This window comes from Gossypium arboreum, chromosome 5 (genome assembly GCF_025698485.1).
Source record: "Gossypium arboreum isolate Shixiya-1 chromosome 5, ASM2569848v2, whole genome shotgun sequence".
Classification (NCBI taxonomy): domain Eukaryota; kingdom Viridiplantae; phylum Streptophyta; class Magnoliopsida; order Malvales; family Malvaceae; genus Gossypium; species Gossypium arboreum.
Genome location: NC_069074.1, coordinates 41,994,359 through 42,016,277, shown reverse-complemented (window position 1 = coordinate 42,016,277; position 21,919 = coordinate 41,994,359). Strand labels below are relative to the sequence as shown.

Here is a 21,919-nt window from a genome sequence, read left to right as displayed (position 1 = left end):
GAATTATGGCAATTAAGAAATGAACAAGTGAAAGTTGATTAGTTGGTTTTTAGGAGGAGTACTGAAGCTCTTAACCTCCCTCCTTATAATTTCAACAAATGTATTAATTATACAAGCAACATGTTGAATAGTATAATGAGCCGAAACTATAGTTCTCAATTTATTTAACTTATAAAATAATATTGTTTGGGGGTCATTTAAGCAAATTTGGCAGTCCATAAAGTCTTTGAGCAACAAGATTTGGTTTCCTTCTTCCACGATGGCTGCCTATAGTTGTCATAAAAAAAACATGGTAAATTAAAAATCATATCAAAATGCATATGCAATTAAAGGTATTAATTGTTAGGCGTAAATGAGAAGGTGTATTGTACTTTTAAAGTAGAATGCAAGTTCGAGATCTCAAACATCAACTATGAAAGAAAAAGTATGAATTTAAGACTTTTGAGAGACCACCGCAGTTTATTTTCCAAGGATGCACATGGTGATCAACTACAACTACTGCCAGCCAGGCCAGCTAAAAATGGTAATTGCGTCGTGTAAATAGCTGAAGCTTTTCTGCTTTCCCTTGAGACATATAATGTGTTGCACCATGCATGAATTTTAATTTTAAAGGCCACATCGTTTTCCATATATATGATATTGGCCATCTAATCAGTCACCACACAACAAATTTTTGACTATTTTGATTCCCCTCATTGAGGAAATAAATTGCCATAATTGGTGATTATTATGAATTTAGAGGCAATTAAGTTCAAGACCAACAGTTGATCATCACGTTGCAGGTGCAACATATGATATCACGTGTGGAAATGAAATTAATATTATTATTTTATATTTAACCAACTGGACGGGACAGAATATTTAATGCTTGTGGCCTGTGGGGACTTGGCAGAAGGAGGTCGACAGAATACTTAAAAGGCAAATTATGCATGCATTGAGCTCAACAAGTCATGAGAACATAGAGCCTTGATCGGTTTGAATGCATGCATTTAACTATATATATATATATATCAATTAGAAGAAGACAAACCTATACGGAATTGGTGTAGGAAATTTTCTACTCGCAGTTAGTTAAAATAGTTAAAGATTTATTAGATGATCTGACACACATTGAAAGTATAACCGTTAATAGTTCGCTCATCCATAGTCCTACTTTGGGGACTTAGCATAAATGTAGTAGGCAGAGGGGTAAGGGACTGGGGTTGGACGACACATGCCATGTGGTGACCAAAGTTCATTATGGAAGAGATTAGGGGGATGGGGGATGGGGATGGGGATGGGGATGGAAGACAAGATAAAATCTGACTGACTGGTCAACAATGTCGCCTCCCAATTTGCTCATGTTACTTAATCCTCAATGTGAACAGCACTCATCCATCCCAACCTGCACTCTTCTGTATTCTATACCTTTCTCTCCCTCTCCTTGCCTATACAATCCGCTTAATACCTAGGGTTAAATCACTACTTCAAAACTTGAACTTAGTAACTACTCTGTATTAAGATTTTAAACCACTTTTTTTTGTTTAAATTAATTCTTAAATTTAGCGATTGTGCTCATATTAAGATTTAAATTTTTTTTACCAAATTAATCTTTAAATTTGACAATTTATTTCATGGGCAAATTTAGAATGTTTTTAGGAGAGGCTGGAATTGAATTATAAATTCTTGAGATGTCAAAATATCATTTTATCATGTATTAGTTTATGATTTCATCATTTTTTAAAAGGATTAACAATTTTTTTATTTTTGAAACTAAAATGCAATTTTACTACAATAAAATTATAATTTAATAATTTTTAAGGAAGCTGAATTGTAATTTTCCTTTTTGGGGAGGGGGTAGGGACTCTGCTTGCCCCTTTACATTCGCCCTTTATTATTTCCACATTTGGACTTGAACCATAAAAATTTTGAGGAAATATCAAAGTTTAACTTAGACAAAAAATAATTTAGCACTACAACAGAACAACCCTAAGACGACTCTTTTGGGCCGACACTTTTCTAAGTGTTGAGATAGACTTGTTTATATACACTTTGGCCAACTCTTGTATAAGGGTTGGGATATGCATATGCCTAAGACATCTCTTAAATAAGTGTCGAATTTGTCCAACACTACGCCGACTTTTCTTATACCTTTTCCAACTACATAAAAGTGTTGCCATATGAAAAGCCTAAGACAACTCTTTTTGGATTACGCTGAACCTTTTTTGAGTTGTTTAAATTTGTATCTTTAAGCAACGTTTTAGGGTGTTGGCAAAATTAGATTATATCGCGACTTTTTAGGAAGAGTTGGAGTTGGGGAAAATATTAACCTATCCCAACCTTTTTTATGTGTTGGACAAATATTTTATCTAAACCAACCTTTTTTGTGTTGCCTTTGTGATTTATCCCAACCTCTTTGAACTAGGTGATTTTAGATTTTTCCCTTCCTAAACAGCTAAACTATTTTCCCATTTGCCACCAATCCATTTCTAATTTCCCTCCAAAATCAAATTCCTAAAACTACCCGTCTACCCTATTCGACCATCTCCAATTTTCCCCAAAATCAAACCCCTAACAGGCAAACACTGGTCCCAAAATCTAAAACTACCCATCTACCCTATTAGATGTGTCTATCCCAAACTTTTTGAGGTTGCCTTAGACTTGTCTATCCTAACTTTTTAAGGTTGCTTTAGACGAGTATATCCCAACCTTTTTAAGATTGTCTTAGACGGGTCTATCCCAACCTTTTTAAGGTTGCCTTTAATTAAGGCATGAGCCAACTCTTTAAAAGTCGGCATATGTATGTTTGATTCCGACCCTTTTTTTGGTTGTCTATTTCCTCCTATGCCAACCTTTTCTAAAGGTCAGCCTTGACTAGTTTTTTTCCAACCCTTCAATAAAGGTTGGCTTATGTTGAATGATGTTAATGCTTTTTTAAAAGCGTCGCGGAGCCTATGCCAATTGCACTATAGATAACGTTTTTGGAAGCGTCGAGAAAAACGTCGGGATGACCTATGCCAACCTTTTTTGCATTGTCTTAAGTAAAAAAAAAATGTCGCAGTAAGCTTATGTTGTTGTAGTGTAGACCCCAATATAAAAATAATTGTAAGTTTAGAAATTAATTAGCACAAAAAAATTAGGCTCTAATATAAGAATAATTATCAAGTTGAGATAAATTTAAATAAAAAAAATTCAAATTTGAATGTGAAAACAATTACCATGGCCCACAATTCTATTCATAATGGCATTAAAGAGAAAAAAATAAAAAGGAAAGCGGCTTAGACTCAGCATCCTATATAACAAGCAGAAACTGATAGCCCTCTGCTTTCTTCCATGCAAGTGTCTCTTGTTCGGTACTCGCAATCATCACTTCATCCTTGGCCTAGCTCATTCTATTCCCCAATAGCCCCATTAATTTTTCTTATATAGGATTTCTTTACTCCGACAAAAACACAATATCTTTTATCTCTAAAAATTAAGATTTCTTCCTCACCTCCTTAAAACACAATGTCAAGCAGAGGATTACGTTCTAGGCAGTCAAGCGGTGTTTCTAGGATCAGAGATGATCAGATCACTGATCTTGTTTCCAAGCTGCAACTACTTATCCCTCAGCTTCGTAGAGGGCGCTCCCACAAGGTATCCAACACCCTCGTTTAGTTTCATGTCGTGCACTTTAGCAACAAGTTGATAATGTGGGACTTAATCATCTGTTCCCTTTTAGCATGCTTCATTCTTTGACATCACCCGTAATTACTCTTGTTATTTTATTATTAATCTTTATTTCTAATTTCTCTTCAGGTATCAGCTTCCAAGGTCTTACAGGAGACCTGCAACTACATCAGAAGCTTACACAGAGAGGTGGAAGACCTAAGCCACCGGTTATCGGAGCTATTAGCTTCAACAGACATCGATAATGACCAAGCAGCCATTATCAGGAGTTTACTTATGTAATAATCAGTCTTTCCCATTCTCAGTTTCTTACCTTTAGCGACCAAGCAGCCATTATGTACGATTTGGTGAAGAACTATCACTAGCTAGTTGTAGTAATGCAGAAACAAGGGGGTTAGAACTTAAGACAATGGGCAGATAACAATGTTAAATAACCCTTGTCATCAAGACTGCACACTAATCTAGTCTATCATCATATATTATAATAATAATAATAGTAGTAATAATAATAATAATAATAATTCAACATTTCTAAATCAAATATATATTTAAATTTTATGAGTTGATTTACAACTACGGTTACGAAGGATTAAGAAAATCAAATTACTGCCTCTCTTCAATGAACCCAAAGAGAGAAAATGGATACGGTATGTTTATAAATTATATATCGGTTTATATATTGATGGTGATGGTTATGAATATGACAAAAATTTCAAAGTATAGAGGGAGAAGGCTAGCCATTTTTATATACCTTAATCAGCTTTTCTGTTAATGAACTTGGTAGAGAGAGAAAGCGGGAAAGGTCAACCTCGAAAGCTGATAATAGTGGCTAAGACGTGATTGATCTGTTCTCTCCGGAGGCTTAAGATAAACATTATGGTTTGTGTTGTTTTTGGCCTGGGTTTCGTTTGAATGCAGGGTTTCAACTCGTGTATTCGTGACACTTGTTTTTCAACATATATTTAAATTTAAAGTTGTGAAAATTTGGTCTAATTAGGCATCTATGTTACGTTGATGGCCGGAAGGCAGATTATAGCAGCTGGGATGATCAATTAAATATGTGCGGTTATGCATGAGCATCCACGAGCTGGTTAGGTTGATGATCTTTAAGCCTGCAAACTAGGATGTTTATATTATATGGTAGAAAATTTTAGAAATCTGTTGAACCATATTACGTGTATCTAAATGATTTTTGTCTTAGATATGTACATTTTAGTTTAAATTATGGAGATGTACTTAGGGTAGAGAAGAGGAAAGGACTGGTTTTTCTAGCCTTTGTTTTTTTCAATTTCTCGAAGTGTTTCTTGGACATATTATAATTGTTTCTATCCTCTTTCTTTCTCAATAAAGCCTACCAATTTGAATTAAAAACATAAAAAATAAATAAAGTTGTGCAATTTAAGATGATTAATTAATTATTATTTCATGGGTATATCAGATTAAAAGTTAATCATATAAAATTGATTAATCCTTTATCTATTAAGGAAAAGGGTTAAAAGGAAAATTTTTATTCAGCAAAGTGTTTTCCTTTAACAATTCTAATGGCCTATTCTAATTCCACATTCATTATTTTGATGATTAAATGATTTATTTACAATAGCCAAATTTTCATATTAAAATCAAGATCTAATTTAATTTTCACAAGCTATAAATAGTTAGTTATGAATGTAGATAAAAATGGTTCAATGCCATTAAAGGTAAGATGGAATTTATGGGATAAAAAAAGTTTGAGATCTTGTCGAATTGTCAAAATGTTGAAAACGAGTTGGATGCAAAGTTTTTAAAACTAAATATAACTCAATTGGAAATACCAAACAATATAAAGTATCGTCAAAGCTTATACTAAAAACGATGGTAATAATTATAAAAAGATATTTCATCAATCTCGGAGAAAGATTCCTTAAAAATGATTGTGGTACTTAGTGGCTTATTATGATTTAGGACCCCTTTGGATGGGTGTTTTCCTCCAGTGCTGTATGTTTAACTTTCTTTTTACCTTACGCTACAGTTTTGTTACAGTATCTAATCCTACCGGCACTACTGTTTTTACACTAACTACAAGTAAACGCACTGTCCATCCAAAGGGGCGCTTGTATTTACATCAAATGATTATGAAAACATCTGTGAATGGAAATCTTGAGGAAAATGTTTATATTGGACCAATCTATTAGTTTTTCCATTGAAAGAAAATATCATATGGTTTGTAAACTTAAAAAGTCAATATATGTACTTAAACAAGCTTTGCGACAATGACACCATAAAATCTTTGGTATTAAAAAAAAATCATCGATCGATGTATATATAAAAAAGATCAATGAAAGCAAGTTCATTTTCTTAATATGTTGACGATATTTTGCTTGCTACAAATAATTTAAGTGTATTGAAGGAGAAGTTTTTCTCTAAAATAAATTTCAAATGAAACAGATGTGTTAGATCCAAATTGACATTTTAAAGCAAAAACCAAGCAGTGCTAAGACTAGTTCTAACTGTTTCAGGCATAAGAAACGTAAAGTGCAAAAAAAGTAAACAAGAAAAGAGATGTTTATGCAGTTCGGTTTTGCTACATTTGGAGGGTCTTGTCGATAGAGAATATTCTCTATATATCTTAGTTTCTCGTACAACTAGTGTTTACAAGCTCTAACACTCACTGATTTAGATTCTTCACTTTTGTACCTAAGATCTAAACATCTTCCTTCTAAGTTGTCCCTTCAAAAACTTAAGACACTTAACCAAGTCACACTTGATTATTGCAGAAGTAAAGCACTCAACGCACATTCCTCATTGAACAAATAAGTGCTCCGAACTCAGTACATCACCTATAAAAGTTCACACACTATATATGTGTATGAACTTGCTAATATACTAAATCTTATACAATCAATTATCCCTTGAAATAAGTAAGATAAATGTTACAAAAGTCTCTAAGATAAGTGTTCCATCAGCTAAGGATATCTTTCCTTTAATAGGCTTGATTTGGTCTTCTCTTTAGATTAAGGGTTAGTTATTGCTTCAATCTAATCCCAATAACTCTTTAAGAAATCTTGCTAAGGGTAGATCGGATATCAAGAATGGGCTGGCAAGAATCTCAATCTTCTAAGGAAATCTTAGCCCAAACATATTTTTTTTCAAAATTTGCTAATCCAAACATGATAGTTTTTCAGAGTAACCAATGCTACAGATAGTTGGCACTTGTCCAGGCATTGGACTAGGCACTAGTTGAAAAATGCCTAAACAATATGAGAGAGATATTCTTTTTAATAAGAACTGAAATTTTTCATAATATATTACAAGGAATGTTAAGGTAGCCTTAAAAAAAACTATATCCAAAGAGTTGTAGAGATTTAATATATATAATTGTTCAGCAATAATTGTTCCTATACAAAAAAATGAACAAATTTAATCTAATGCAATGTGTAAAGAATGATGTGAAATGGAAAAGAATAAGTCCATCCTCCATGCCTCTTTTATGGGCAGTTTGATGTATTTCTAAACTTGTACAAGACCCAATATTAGTTTCTTTCTTGAGATGCTTGGTAGATATTAAAGAAATCATGAAATTGATCATTGGAAGGATGTAAAGAAAGATTTATGGTGCCTAAAAAGAACAAAGAATTACATAATATTCTTGAAATCCAATTAACTAGAAGTGAATGGATATTCAAATTTAGATTTTGCTGGATATTTTTATAGTAGAAAAATACTTTCACTTTTTTTCTTCTACTTGCAGAATGTTGGGTTTTTGACACACTTTAACCGGGTAAAGTAAGAATTTCAAACAGAGCACCAGCAGCAACGTATTATACCCGGATAAAATATGAAGGAAAAATACTTGAAGTTCAAGCTTTTAGCTACTGTCAAGAATGAAGAACAGAACTTAGAAGTTTTTAGAAGGCAAAGAAAGATGGAGCATATGGAAGAAAATCTGATGATTTCATTCACTTGAAACATTGGCTTAAAGCCATTACATATACCAGTCATTTGGCTGGTCAAAAGATTAACAAATCCTTTACCTAAACACTACCTAACTCCACTTATTACATTGGAACTTACAAAACTAAACTTGTACACTTGAACAAAGCTGGTAACCAGCTCTTTAACTATCAAGTTACATCAACTTGTCATTTAAACATAATTCAAAATGAACTAATTAAGAAAAAACATAGTTAGAAAGTAACAAAATGTAACAGAGAACAAACAGTGGTATTAACATCTCTTGTTGCATGTATTTTACCCGGGTAACTTATGTGTATGAATTTTTGCACATACTTTACCCGGATAACATAAGTGTATTAATTTTCACGTGCTTGAATCTGCATGGGCTGCATGGGAACTAACTTCAACACTTCTCCTTAGTTTCCATGCTGCAAACTCCAAGTTCTTTTCTTAACTTAATAAACCTTGAAGTACTTAGCCCCTTTGTGAAAATATCAGCAACTTGGTCTTCTGAATTGCAATGAACCAGCTCTATCTCTCGAGCTTGTTCCATCTCCCTTACCACATGCAACTTAATGCTGAAATGTTTGGTCCTACCATAGAAGACAGGATTCTTTGCAATTGCAACAGCGGATTGATTGTCACACATGATCCCTGTTGCTTCTTCTTGATGCAAGTTGAGGTCATCCAAGATCTTTCTAAGCCATATGGCTTGATTTACAACTCCAGCAGCTACTACATATTCAGCTTCAGCAGTGGACTGAGCAACTATTGATTGCTTCTTTGAACTCCAACAAAACATGGTTGAGCCAAGGGTAAAAGCATATCCAGAGGTGCTTTTCATATCATCACTTGAACCAGCCCAGTCACTATCGGTATAGCCTTTCAACTTCAAGGTTTCAGCTTCTTCAAAACTGCATGGCTCCACTATGGCAACTTGTGCTCTTTCATAAATTTCAGCCAAAGGTCTAGTGCCTCTGACTGGCATGTCATCAATGTCCATTTCAGGACTAACTTGATTAGGTTCAAGATGATCACCATCACTCTTGAAATGACCTCGGCTCATTCTTTTCCCAATTCCAGCATCCTTTTTCATCAAAGATCACATCTCTGCTTACATGAATTTTGTTTGTTAAAGGGTCCAAAATCCTGTAGCCCTTCTTAACCATACTATACCCGGCTAAAATACTAGGAATAGCTCTTTTGGACAACTTATCCCTCTTTACAGCTGGTATTTGGCTGTAACATAGGCAACCAAAGACTTTCATATGAGCCAATGATGGCTTGAACCCGAACCAGAATTCAAAAGGTGTCTTGTGAGCAAGTGCTTTGGTTAGAAGCCTATTCTGAATGTAGACAGCAGTGTTGACAGCTTCAGCCCACATGGTCTTAGGCAAATTTTTCTCAAACAATAAACATCTGGCCATATTCATCAAGCTCCTGCTCTTCCTTTCACTTACACCATTTTGTTGAGGTGTATAAGTGTTGGTGAGCTGGTGTCTAATGCTAGCTTCATCACAGAAGATATTAAACCCGGATGAAGTATACTCTGTTCCATTATCAGACCTAAGGGTCTTGAGTTTACAGCCTGTTTCAGTTTCTACTGCAACTTTAAATTTCTGGAATATTGAGAGTACTTCATACTTACTCCGGTGAAAGTATGCCCAACAATACCTGGAGTAATCATCAATAAATAAAATAAAATATCTGCTTCCATTTAAAGATTCAGTCTTCATAGGACCACACACATCTGTGTGTACAAGCTGCAGCTTCTCAGAGGCTCTCCATGCTTGATTTGTAGGAAATGACAATCTTGCTTGTTTTCCCAATTGACAGACTTCACATACCTCTTCTTCTTCAACAGATTTGGTGAAGTTTTCAACCAAGTCTTCACTGATCATCTGAGTCATCGATCTGAAGTTGGCATGCCCAAGCCTTTGGTGCCAAAGCTTGGAATCTTCAGAAGAAACAACATAGGCATTATCAAAGCCTTTATTCCAGTCCACAACAAAGCTCTTTTCTGTCATGGCTACTGACATGAGCATGGATCCACTTGGATCACTAATCTGACATTCATTTTCTTTGAACACCACTATATAGCCTTTTTCAACTAACTGAGCTATACTTAATAGGTTTCTGTCAATTTCAGGAACTAACAAAACATTTGAAATGATTTTGTTACCTGTTGGAGTGCGAATAACCACATCTCCCTTTCCTTCTGCCTTGATAAAGTGGCCATTGCCTACTTTAACTTTTGTTTTGCAGCTTCTGTCTAATGACTTGAAAATAGCTGCATCTGGTGACATATGATTGGTGCAGCCACTGTCAAGAAGCCAACCATTTGAGACTTTCTTCTGAGCAGCTGAGCAAGAGACTGTAAAGACCTGCTCTTCATTGTCACTGCCATCTTCAGCTATCTGAGCTTCAGCCATTGGCTACTGTTGATTCTGCCTTGGTCTTCCTTTCTCTTTGCAAACTTTTTCAACATGGCCCTTCTTCTTGCAATGTTGGCACACAGCATCTGGCCTGAACCAACATCTGGCCTGAACCAACATCTGGCCTCTAAATGACCAAGTTTTTTACAAAATTTGCAGAGTCGATCTTCTCCTCTTGCAGCATCAGGCTTAGGCCTGTTTCTCAAGTTCTTTTTGCCTTTATAGGCTGAGGTGCTCAAGGCTGCTTTGGCCTTAGCTTGGAAAGCACCCTTCTGGTGCTCCTCCGATCTGCTGGCTCTCCTTTGTTCCTGAGCATAGAGGGCATTAATGAGTTCAGTTAGGGAGATTGTTGCCAGGTCACTCGAATCCTCCAAGGATGAGATCTTTGCCTCATATCTTTCAGGCAATGTTGAGAGCACCTTCTCCACAATTCTTGCCTCATTGAACTGTTCTCCTAGCAATCTTATCTTTGTTGACCATGACCATTAGCTTTGTCTGAGTCTCGCTTCACTGTCTCTTCTTCCTTCATTTTGAGATTTTCAAAGTCTCTTCTCAAGTTTAGTAACTGCTGCTGCCTAGTTCTTTCAGTGCCTTGGAACTCCTCCTTGAGTTTGTCCCAGGCCTGTTTTGGAGTCTCACAAGCCATGATTCTAGTGAAGATAACATCAGAAACACAGTTCTGAATGCATGACATGGCCTTGTGCCTTTTGGTCCTCTCATCTGCATGTTGTCTGATTTGAGCCACTGTTGGGTTGGCTCTGAGTAGAGCTGGCTCAGCATCTGTGTTGACAACTTCCCACAGATCGAAGGCCTGCAGGTAAGTCCTCATCTTAACCTGCCATATATGGAACCCTTCACCATTAAAGACTGGTGGTGCAGCAGGAGAAAAACCTGATGAAGCCATTTAATTTTCAACAACAGGTCCTCTAAGATGAAAGCTCTTGATACCAATTGTTGGGTTTTTGACACACTTTAACCGGGTAAAGTAAGAATTTCAAACAGAGCACCAGCAGCAACGTATTATACCCGGATAAAATATGAAGGAAAAATGCTTGAAGTTTAAGCTTTTAGCTACTGTCAAGAATGAAGAACAGAACTTAGAAGTTTTTAAAAGGCAAAGGAAGAATGAGCATATGGAAGAAAATCTGATGATTTCATTCACTTGAAACATTGGCTTAAAGCCATTACATATACCAGTCATTTGGCTGGTCAAAAGATTAACAAATCCTTTACCTAAACACTATCTAACTCCACTTATTACATTAGAACTTACAAAACTAAATTTGTACACTTGAACAAAGCTGGTAACCAGCTCTTTAACTATCAAGTTACATCAACTTTTCATTTAAACATAATTCAAAATGAACTAATTAAGAAAAAACATAGTTAGAAAGTAACAAAATGTAACAGAGAACAAACAGTGGTATTAACATCTCCTGTCGCATGTATTTTACCCGGGTAACTTATGTGTATAAATTTTTGCACATACTTTACCCGGATAACATAAGTGCATTAATTTTCACGTGCTTGAATCTGCATGGGCTGCATGGGAACTAACTTCAACACAAAAGAAGACATATAATAAAAAAGAGCTAAAATATTTACCTTTGCATCAGTTGAAAACAAAGTTTGTTGTCTATTTTGAGGCTACAATTCAAGCATTATGGTTGCATAACTTTATTTCAAGTTTTGGGATAGTTGACATTAGACTTGTTCTTAAGGTGAATAATTGTAACAATTGGGGGTATCTGTTGGGGCTATAATCGCTTCAAGTTGTAAGGGTAGATTTGGGTTTAGCTAATAGGTTTCCAGATCAATTGTTGAATAGATCATTCATTGAACGAGGCTTCGTAAAGTATGATTGGTGAATTTGAATTACGTTAACAAACATTGCATGTTGATTTCTCTCCTTACCTTACTCTCTTTTTATAATCTGTTTGTTAAATTGTCTTATTCAAATATGTGTGTCGAAACATCAATTAGGACATTAAATTGGACATCCATCAAACCAAAGGCTTTTTCAAAGTTCATTTGGTTTTCATTTACGCAAAAGCCAAAATCTTGAATTATTTACGTTAGACTTAGAGATTGAGAGGACTTTGTGAATACTCCAAAGATTAAACATTCATTCAAAGGTTGGGTCCAAAGAATTAACCAAGGAGGTGTTTATACCAATGCTAATGCTAATGGACAAGCTCTTCTACTACTCCGATGTCTATCATATATTATGCTACACCTCATGTTGAAGGGCTCAAGACTAGTATTCAATTTCTAATTGTGGAAGCGAACAACTTTGAGATCAAACTAGTGGTTATTTAGATGGTGGAAAATAATCAATTTTTTAACTTTTCTCATAAAGATCCCAATCAACATCTGCAGAAGTTTGTTAAAATGTATGGTATATTCAAGTTGGTTGTTAAATTGAAATTATTACTATTTTCTCTAATTGGAAGAGCTCTGAATTGGTTAGATGGGTTACCAGATGAGTAACATGAGTTTATTACAACTTGGAACCAAGTGGTAGAAAAATTCTTGGTTAAGTTATTCCTTCCAAATAAGACAACTAAGTTGTGGAATGACATTATCGTTTCCGGTAATATAATAAAGAAATTTTATGTGAGTCATGGGGATGTTTTAATGACATGCGAAAGTAGTTTCCTCATCACCAAGTGCCAAATTAGTAGTTAATCCAGACTTTCTACATTGGCTTAAAATAATCAATCAGTAGTAATTTGGATGGTAATAGCTAATGGGGCACGATTGAGTAAGTTACCTATAGAATTGAATACATGGTAGAAAATAATCAATAGTGGATTTTAAGTAGAATAAGTGCAAGCCAAAATAAGGTTGTTGGAGTAATAGAGGTTGATACAATAATCACATTCGTTGTTGAAATGAATAATATGAAATGAGATTTAAATAAAAAAATTGAGGTTAGCAATAAACAACCACTCTATGGGATTTGTAAGCATTGTGGGGATATCCATCATTCTTGTAGTGCATAATTGAGATAAAATTGGTTGGTTATGTTCTTAATCTGGAAAGACAACAACCTAGCCCATTTGTCAACACTTATAATCTGGGATGGAGAAATCATCCCAATTTTGCTTGAGGTAATAATCAAATCAGTTCTTCTTAATTTTAACTACTTAGATCATTATGTTTTGCACAAAATTAGTAACAAAGACAATTGTTGAAACAACCAAAAGTAGTGGAGAAGAAGTCAACCACTAAAGAAATTTAACAATTTATGTTTGCATTTGATACTAGGATGAAGGCATTGGAAACTCAGGTGGTTCAACTAGCTCATCCATTCCACAATAAGCCTCAATGAGCATAACTATCAAATACTCAACTTTCTCTTAATTCTAATAATCCCAAAAAGAATTGCAAGGCTATCACTTTTAAAAGTGGTAAAGAGTTACCAAATGCCGTTCCATAGTTGAGGTTAATTTGGACATTATCTCACCAGTCGACAAGAGTTAATATGAGCATGAGGCAAGCTCTGTAGAACCTATCCAACATGAGCAAAAGGTTAGAAAGCCACCAGAGAAGGTAATTAAGCTAGAATATCCCCCTCCACCATTCCTTCAAAAGTTGCAAAGAAATAAGTTAGACAAGAAGTTTTTGAAATTACTTAAGGTATCTAAAAAGTTTTCCATTAAAATTCCTTTTTTAAGCTCTCGAATAAATGCCTAGCTATGTGAAATTTGTGAAAGGCATTTATCAAAGAAAAGAGGACTAGGTGATTATGGGAACATAGCACTTACAGAGGAGTGTAGTGTCATAATTCAGAAGTTTCCTCCCAAGTTGAAAGATCTTAAGACCTTTTCCATTGTATGTGTCATTAGTTCTCACACTTTTGATAAGGAACTCTATTATTTGGAGGCAAACATCAACTTGATGTCACTTTTTATAGCTTAGGAGCTAGGTTTGGGAGATAGTAAGCCTACTTTAGTCTCGTTGCAAATGGATGACAAAACTGTGTTTTCGTAATGTAGTGGTTATAGATGTGCTAGTTAAACAGGTTAAATTTATCGTTTTGACGAATTTCACTATTCTAGATATGTAAGAAGATATAGTGGTCCCACTCATTCTTGGCAGTAAATCTCACTAATTAATAGTCTTATTAATAAATTATAGTTTTTTAATTCAAAATTTTAAAAATAAAATATGATCTAAATCTCAACTGTTATTATAGTTGTATAATAATCACCTCTCTATAACATTCAAAATTTTAATAGATAAATGAAATTATTATAGAGATAATTGACTCTACACATAAATATTTGAAAATGGTTGAGTCAACTTCCATTCATATGGGTTATTTTAATAAATCTAGATGTTAATCGAATGATATATTTTTAAATTTGTTTACAATTTATTTTTATGATTAAAAATAATTAAGTCAATAAGTCAATGCTTTAGATGTTTGACACTAAAATTGTGTTTGGTATGAACAAAGGTTATCACTTTTCAAGAAATTTATTTGAAAAAAAAAAAATCATATTGTGGATTGATTCAAATATTTGCTAATAATGAGTGAGAATTAAGGCTGAAATTTCGTGATTGAGCTTTGGATTTATTCCTGTCTGCCTGTTGGCACGCCTTTGTCGGCTTGTTGGCACGCCTTTGTCCCTTTGCTTCTTTAATCTCGTACTTGTTGATTTTCTTGTTGTTCTACCCACGGGGGTGGTTTTTGGGTATTGTTTTGTTGTTGTAGAAGCGTGATGGAAAGAGGAATAGCATATCTGAGTATAGAGGATCGGGAAGAAGAGGCTTTCTCTGTTCCGGATGGAGTGGAGCCTCAGAATTCAGTTTATAATTTCTGTTTGGTGGGCTGGTACTTGACAGCAAGTGTGGTTCATTTTCCAGCCATGAGGAACATGATGGCTAACTTATGGCATCCATTGGACGGAATGCAGATTTCAAATCTAGGCGAAAAATGTTTTTTATTCAAATTCTTTAATGAGTTAGATATCAGTCGGGTGATTACAGGTGTTCCCTGGACCTTCAACAATCATATTTTGATTATGCATAGATTACAGGACAATGAGGATCCTATGTCAATTTCGCTGTTGTATTCAGACTTTTGGGTTTAGGTGCATGATTTACCACTGAGATTTTTCAAAGAATCAGTGGTGAGTCAATTTAGAAATTTTATTGGAAGATTCTTGGAGTATGACACAAAACAATTATCTTGGGATTTTAAAAACTATTTGCGTATCCAAGTATAAATTGACGTCTATAAGCCATTGAAAAGACGAAAAAAAATTATGAATTTTTTTTTGTCAAATTTTATATATGCGAAAATCAAATATGAAAAATTAACCCTTTTTTGCTTCTTATGTGGTTGTCTAGGTCATGGGGATAATTTCTGCCTAGTGATATTACATCACGACATGCATGAGACAGAGATGGGGTGGGATTTAACGCTGTGTGCACAGTCGAGAAGAGCTACAACAATGAATAGCATTTGGCTAAGGGAGGAAGGAAATGGGAGTTTTTTTTGGAAAGAATAGTGATGGATAGCAGGTTGGACAAGATTCAAGTCAAAATTACGGGAAAGAATCATGGGATTTAATTTGAAGGGATCTGCAATTAAAAAAATTTGATTGGGGTGGGATCCTCTAATAGGTCAAGCCTGGTGATTATGGAGCGTGATTTGGATGATAACCCAATTAAAAATGTTTGAGGGAAATAAGTGACAACGTTTTGATTTTTTTATCTCTAACGTTTGTAGGAATCAAGATTCGCTAGAGATCAATGATGGGCATATTGCCCATAATCAACAGTAATCGGCGGACAAAATGAAGATCTTATGTTGGAATATCCGCAGGTTGGGGAGTGCGCATGCAGTACGTAGACTTCAGCATATACTGAATATTTATAATCTCCAAATTGTCTTCTTTATAGAGAAAATTAGAAGGCGTTGTGGAATTTTTAATGGTGTTGATGTTCCTGCTGATGCTACTTACAGAGAGTTGAGTTTTGGATGGAATGGAAGATAGTTAGTTACTCTTAGGAGCTTATTGAGGAACTACATTGATGTTGAAATTCAGGAGAATAAGGAAAATACATGATGGAGGTTAATAGGCTTTTATGGGGCACCAGATGTGAGAGAAAAGGTTGAAACGTAGAACCTACTTCGGACATTGGGTAGGAATAGTGATTTACCATGGCTAGTTAGAGGAAAATTCAATGATATCCTCTACGTGCATGAAAAATAAGGAGGATTACTAAGAGAGGAAGATAGAATGGAGGAATTTCGTACGAACTTTAGAAGACTGCCAATTGGGGGATATAGGTTATTCGGGTCCATGGTTTACGTGAGAGAGGGGGAATGTGATAGAAAGGAGAATTAAGGAAAGAATTGATAGAGAGGTAGCAACTTCAGAATGGTTACAACTCTTCCCAGAATGTTCGCTAAGACATTTATCTTACTCATTCTTAGATCATTGTCTACTAATCCAAATGGAGTATGAGGGGTTGAGAAGAAGAAAGAGTAGGTTTTATTTTGAAGCTTGGCAGACTTTAAAAGAGACATTAGGGAGAAATCATAAGATGATGGGAAGAGAGTTCAGGTGGTTTTATGGATAAAATTGTGGCTCTCACTGTTGGAATGCAAACTTGGGTAGGAAAAAAAAAGACAGGAAGTGAAGTGGTTAATGAGAAGATTAGAGGAATTGGATGACTATGACAGATCGGACGAAATTTTGGCTGAGTTGTGGATGTGAAATTACATTTAAAAATGGAGATGGAGATGGAAAAGGAAGAAAGGTATTGGAGGCTAAAGTGAATTGGCTGAAAATGGGAGAAAAAATACTTCATTTTTCCATAATCATGAATCTTAGAGATGGCGCATGAATCAAATAGGGGGTCTATAAAGGGAAGACGATACACTGACCTTTGATCTTCATGAGATGGAAGATATTGCTCGAAACTATTTTAAAAATTGTTTGAGACGAAAGGGGTTGGAAATCTTGAACATGTGCTGCCTGGGGTATCAACAAAAGCTTCGGGGACAAACAACATTCCAGCACTTTTCTACCAGAAATTCTGGCAAATTGTTGGTAAAAATACTAGCTCTTTCTATTTGAATATTCTAAATAATGGAAATTCTTTGGAAGATCTAAATAAAACTAGTATAGTTTTAATACCAAAGATTTCTCATCCTTTTAATCAAAAAAACTTTTGCCCTATGAGTCTATGTACGGTGATTTATAAGATTATTGCTCAGACTGTTGCTAATCGCCTACAAAAGGTTATGGACTTTTGAGTTGATGATTCTTAGAAGAGCACTTTTGTATCGGGTCAACTTATCACTAATAATGTGCTACTTGCGTATGAGGTGCTTCATGCATACAAAAACAAAAGAACATGAAGAAATTGTTTTATGGCTTTAAAACTAGACATAAGCAAAGCTTATGATCGAATTAAATAGCCTTTCCTTAAAGGTATGATGTTGAAAATGGGCTTTGCATGTCCTTTTATTGATTTTGTCCTCCATTGCATTCGTACGGTGTCGTATTTTATCATGATTAATAATGAAGGGTAAGCTTTAAACCGTCTAGAGGGCTGAGACAAGTGGATCCCTTAAGCCCTTATCTATTCTTATTGTGAGGGGAGGGTTTATCGGCTCTTATGAGATTAGCAGGGCAAGAAGGGCAAATAGCAGGAGCAAGAGTTTGTCAAAATGCCGCTCCAAGTACTCATCTTATGTTTGTGGATGATTGTATACTTTTTAGAGAGGTCACGGAGAGGAGGGTTAATGTAATAAAAAATATTCTTTGTGAATTTGAAGTCTGCTCGGGTCAGTGTGTTAATTTTGAAAAATCCATTACTTTCTTTAGCGCTAATGTAACTGGCCAGGATAAAGATATGGCACCTCAAGTACTTAATGTTCATTGCTCTCCAGATCTAGAAAAGTACTTGGGATTACTAAATATGGTATGTAGAGGAAGGAGGGTGGTGTTTCAAGGTTTGAAAAATAGATTGAAGCAGAAGATAAACAGCTTGAATAACAAGCATCTTTCACAAAGAGGAAATGAGATGTTTATCAAAGTTGTGCACATATACGATGCTTTGTTTTATAATGCCAAAATCCCTCTGTGTGAAACTGGAGAATATCATAGGGAATTTTTGTGGCAAAAAAGTCAAGGGAAGCGGGGGATACATTGGTGGGATTGGAGGACTTTGTGTGCTATTAAGGAATACGGTGACATAGGTTTAGAAGTCGATCGAAATTTAATGTGGCGTTATTAGCCAAGCAGGGTTGGCGTTTGATATGTAATCCTAATTCGTTATTGGTGCGCACGTTAAATGCCAAATATTTTAAAGATACAAATTTTTTGAATTCCAGTTTAGGTAATCTACCTTCTTTTACCTAGAAAGTCTGTGGGCTGCAAAAGGGCTCATTCAGATTGGGTTAGGCTGACGGATTGAAGATGGAATGAAAGTCTCAATTTGGAAGGATGCTTGGGTTCCTGGAAGTGGAGAATCCAAAGTGCAGTATACTGGAAACAAGTCGAGTTTGAACAAAGTAGTAGATCTTATTGATTCAAGAACAATAAGATGGAAAACTGATTTGATTGAAAATACCTTTACAGAGGTAAATGCTGGAAGAATTTTGTGCATTCCTCTATTGATGAAATCGCACGAAGACCACATTATCTAGCCTGGGGAGGCTACGGGGAATACTCAATTCGTAGTGGTCATAAACTATGTACATAATCCTATGCTGACAAATTACAAACAGTTTTAGAAGCGGCTTTGGAACTTAGATCTACCCTCAAAAGTAAAAATTACAAGTTGGAGAATTTCATGTAATTTTTTGCCTACCTTCAACAACCTGCACTACAGAAGATTGGCTGGATCTACAAATTGCCCAAGATGCCAGAATGAAGCTGAAATGAGGGAGCATGTGTTTAGGGACTGCCTTATCACAAAAGAAACATGGGAGAAATTACATGTTACTTGGCCGATAGCAGTGGCAAATACTGAATACAGAGAATGGATAAACAATATTTTTTGAGACTATTCCTTTATAAAAATGCAGGATGATTACATGTGCTATTTGGGCAATTTGGTCATCAAGAAATAAGTTTATTCATGAGGGAGAGCAAAAATCAGGATCCCAGATAGCAGATTATGTGCAGAACTACTTAAAAGAGCAGGAAGGGTTGAATGCGAACTTACTAGTTCAGATAAAGAGCCCGAGAAGATGCAAAGCACCAAGTAGGACTACTGTTAAAGATAAAATTTGATGCTGCATTTAACAGTCAAAAGGAAAAAAAATCTTGTTCAGTGTGGTGATTAGAGATGAAAATGGAAGAGTGATTGGCTCAAGAACAATACTGCATGAGAACATATCGTCAGTGTTCACAGCGGAGGCAATGGCGTGTCTTCAGGCGATCCGGTTGGGGATAAATCTCCGGTTGTCGATGGTCAAAATTGAAGGAGATGCACAATCGGTGATAAGGAAACTGCTAACAGAGGAGGAAAATAGATCTGAGATTGAAGCATATATTGAAGATTCAAAGCGTTTATGTGCTAGGTTCTGTTCATTTGTCTTTCGATTTACCCACAAAGAATCGAATAGGGTTCCTCCATATGCGGCGGAATAGGTGGAAACAAACCGATGATGGGTAGAAGTTTCAAACTGATGTTAAAAAAGACCCATCTTCAAGAGTGGCTGAAGAAGAAATGAATCGATTTTCCAGATGAAAAGACTGAAAGATTGAAATGAAGAGGGGCTTTTTTGCAGTTTTCCAATGCGATTGTTGCTTTTAAGGAGTTGAGCATAATTAATGAACTCTCTAAAGCTACCTCCGTCAAATTAGCTGGATCTCGACTTTATGATTTTGGGCTTATGTTGTTTATTTTGTTATTCATCATTTCGGCGTTTGCTTTGTTTTGTTTCTAGGAGCTCTTTATTTGGGCCTCTGATAGTTTTTGAATAAAAAATTCCAGTTATTTCTCTAAAAAAACATTTGCTAATAATAGAGTTTTATTATTTCAAATATTTTTAATAAAAGATCATTTAATAAATTAAAATACACTAATATTATCTTTATTAATAAAGGTATTGTAAAGCAACATTATATTGTTAAGAAAGTGTCAAGTGTATCTAACATGTTATTTTAATCGATATTTTTGATGTATATCAAATATTGTAAAATAACATTATGATTCATCACATTTCAATGACTCGTATTCAATTTGAATCTTAATACGAGAAAACACCAAAAATTTAAATATATATATATATATATATAACTTTTAAAAAATAAAAGAAGGCTGCGAGCAAACAAAAATATTTTTGTTGGATCAATTTAAAACCATAAGTTAGAGCCCAGGAAAAATAAAGTGGGCCGCTACAGAAATATTGATTAGTCGGCCTAGGGCAGTGGAAGAGTTGTTATGGCTGGACCTGCTACAGAAAAAAAGTTATGATATTATCTTAAATAAAAAAACACAAAAAAAATATATATTTTATATCAAAATTTTATTACTTCCATTTTGTTTTTGGGTTTATAGGTTTAAAAATTCCTCAACAAAAAAAAAAACTAAAAATCAATTAAACTCCTCCATTAATAATTTCTATCTTTAATCATGTTGTCCGTTAAAATCATTTGATGGACTAATTAGATAGCAACATGTGGTAGCTCATGGTTAATCTTTTATTTTTAATAAAATAATAAATTTTTATAAAAATCTTGTAAAAATCCATAAAATATATATATTTATAATTTATTATAATTTTTACAGGTTTTTATAATATATGTTTATAAGTTTTTTATATTAAACATATTAAAATATTTAAATTTTATATGAACTTATAAAATTATTAAAATTTCATAAAATTTATAGAAATTCTAATAAATTATCAAATTTATCAAAAAAGTCATTTATTGCATTTTAATTTTAAAAATTAAACACCTAAAATCAAAATGAACACGAGGCATCAAATCAACCATTAGATAATAATAATAGTATCATACTATTGGGGTCATTTTCATGTTAAAAAAATGTTGTCAACCTTTCAAGGTTATCTCTAGTTTTTAAGAACAATACAATAGTTTGGATATTGAAAAGTTAAAAATTATTTGCTAAGTATTGAATATTAGAAAATAACTTTGGTACGGTTAGATACTATAAAACAAATTTGCCATTATACAATAGTTGCAAATATTAATATATGTCAGCATAAAATATTTTGATGATTATTTCTATTATCCAACGGTTGGTTTGACATTTGTTCATTTCGGTTTTAGGAGTTTAGTTTTCAAAATGAGGAATCAATAAATGATTTTTTATAATTTATATATATTAATAATTTATATTTTTTAATATTTATATTTTTATAATTTATTAGAATTTTTTAGAATTTTATAAGTTTTATAAATTTATATAATTATTTTAATTTTCAAATAAAATTTTTATACTTCTAAATGATTTTTTATAAATTTTATTAAAAAAATGAAAGATTAGGTTACCATATGTTATTGTCTAATTTTTCCATAAATTAATTTTAATTGTTAACGTGATTAAAGATAGAAAATTGTTAAGATAGAAACTTAATTATTTTTATCAATGCAAAAGCTCAATAGGATGCAAATGAAATTGATGAGCTTAATTGACTTTTGTTTTATTTTTCATAAATATTTTTTATACATGTATGCCTATTTTTACCATAACATAACATGCTTGAAAAGATTATTTTCAAGGTTGGTTTTTAAAAATAATAAAAGATAAAAGTAAAACATGAACAATTACCTTAACGTTTTCATGTCTTCTAAATACTGATCTAGGTTAAACTAAAGTTTTTTCTTTCGTTCGAAAGTTGAAGAAAAGTTTGCATCTTCCTTTTTTTTTTTTTTTTGCCAAATCAAGAGTTCAAT

General features: G+C 34.0%; 1 protein-coding gene, 2 long non-coding RNA genes and 1 other non-coding gene across 5 annotated transcripts; 2 read left to right on the top strand and 2 right to left on the bottom strand.

The window, feature by feature from the left end:
- Window positions 1-3,256: 3,256 nt before the first annotated feature.
- Window positions 3,257-4,189, top strand: LOC108452456 (transcription factor PRE6-like). The gene is made up of 2 exons (XM_017750244.2): window positions 3,257-3,615; window positions 3,778-4,189. Exons 1-2 carry the CDS (start codon window positions 3,487-3,489, stop codon window positions 3,928-3,930), a joined length of 282 nt encoding a protein of 93 aa, XP_017605733.1. The 5' UTR covers window positions 3,257-3,486; the 3' UTR covers window positions 3,931-4,189.
- An 8,392-nt stretch (window positions 4,190-12,581) lies between these two features.
- LOC128293602 (small nucleolar RNA R71) lies at window positions 12,582-12,687 on the bottom strand. The gene has a single exon (XR_008283782.1). It is a non-coding gene; the product is annotated as a small nucleolar RNA R71 (small nucleolar RNA).
- A 1,724-nt stretch (window positions 12,688-14,411) lies between these two features.
- Window positions 14,412-17,312, top strand: LOC128293324 (uncharacterized). Of its 2 annotated transcripts, none has more exons than XR_008283501.1 (2): window positions 14,412-15,014; window positions 15,378-17,312. It is a non-coding gene; the product is annotated as an uncharacterized LOC128293324 (long non-coding RNA). The 2 variants fall into 2 exon arrangements; XR_008283502.1 differs by having other exon boundaries at window positions 14,412-15,157.
- Window positions 17,313-18,548: 1,236 nt separating this feature from the next.
- Window positions 18,549-19,916, bottom strand: LOC108450824 (uncharacterized). Its single transcript, XR_001866281.2, has 3 exons — window positions 19,374-19,916; window positions 19,215-19,284; window positions 18,549-18,922 (listed from the first exon to the last, which is right to left on the bottom strand). It is a non-coding gene; the product is annotated as an uncharacterized LOC108450824 (long non-coding RNA).
- Between the last annotated feature and the right edge of the window lie 2,003 nt (window positions 19,917-21,919).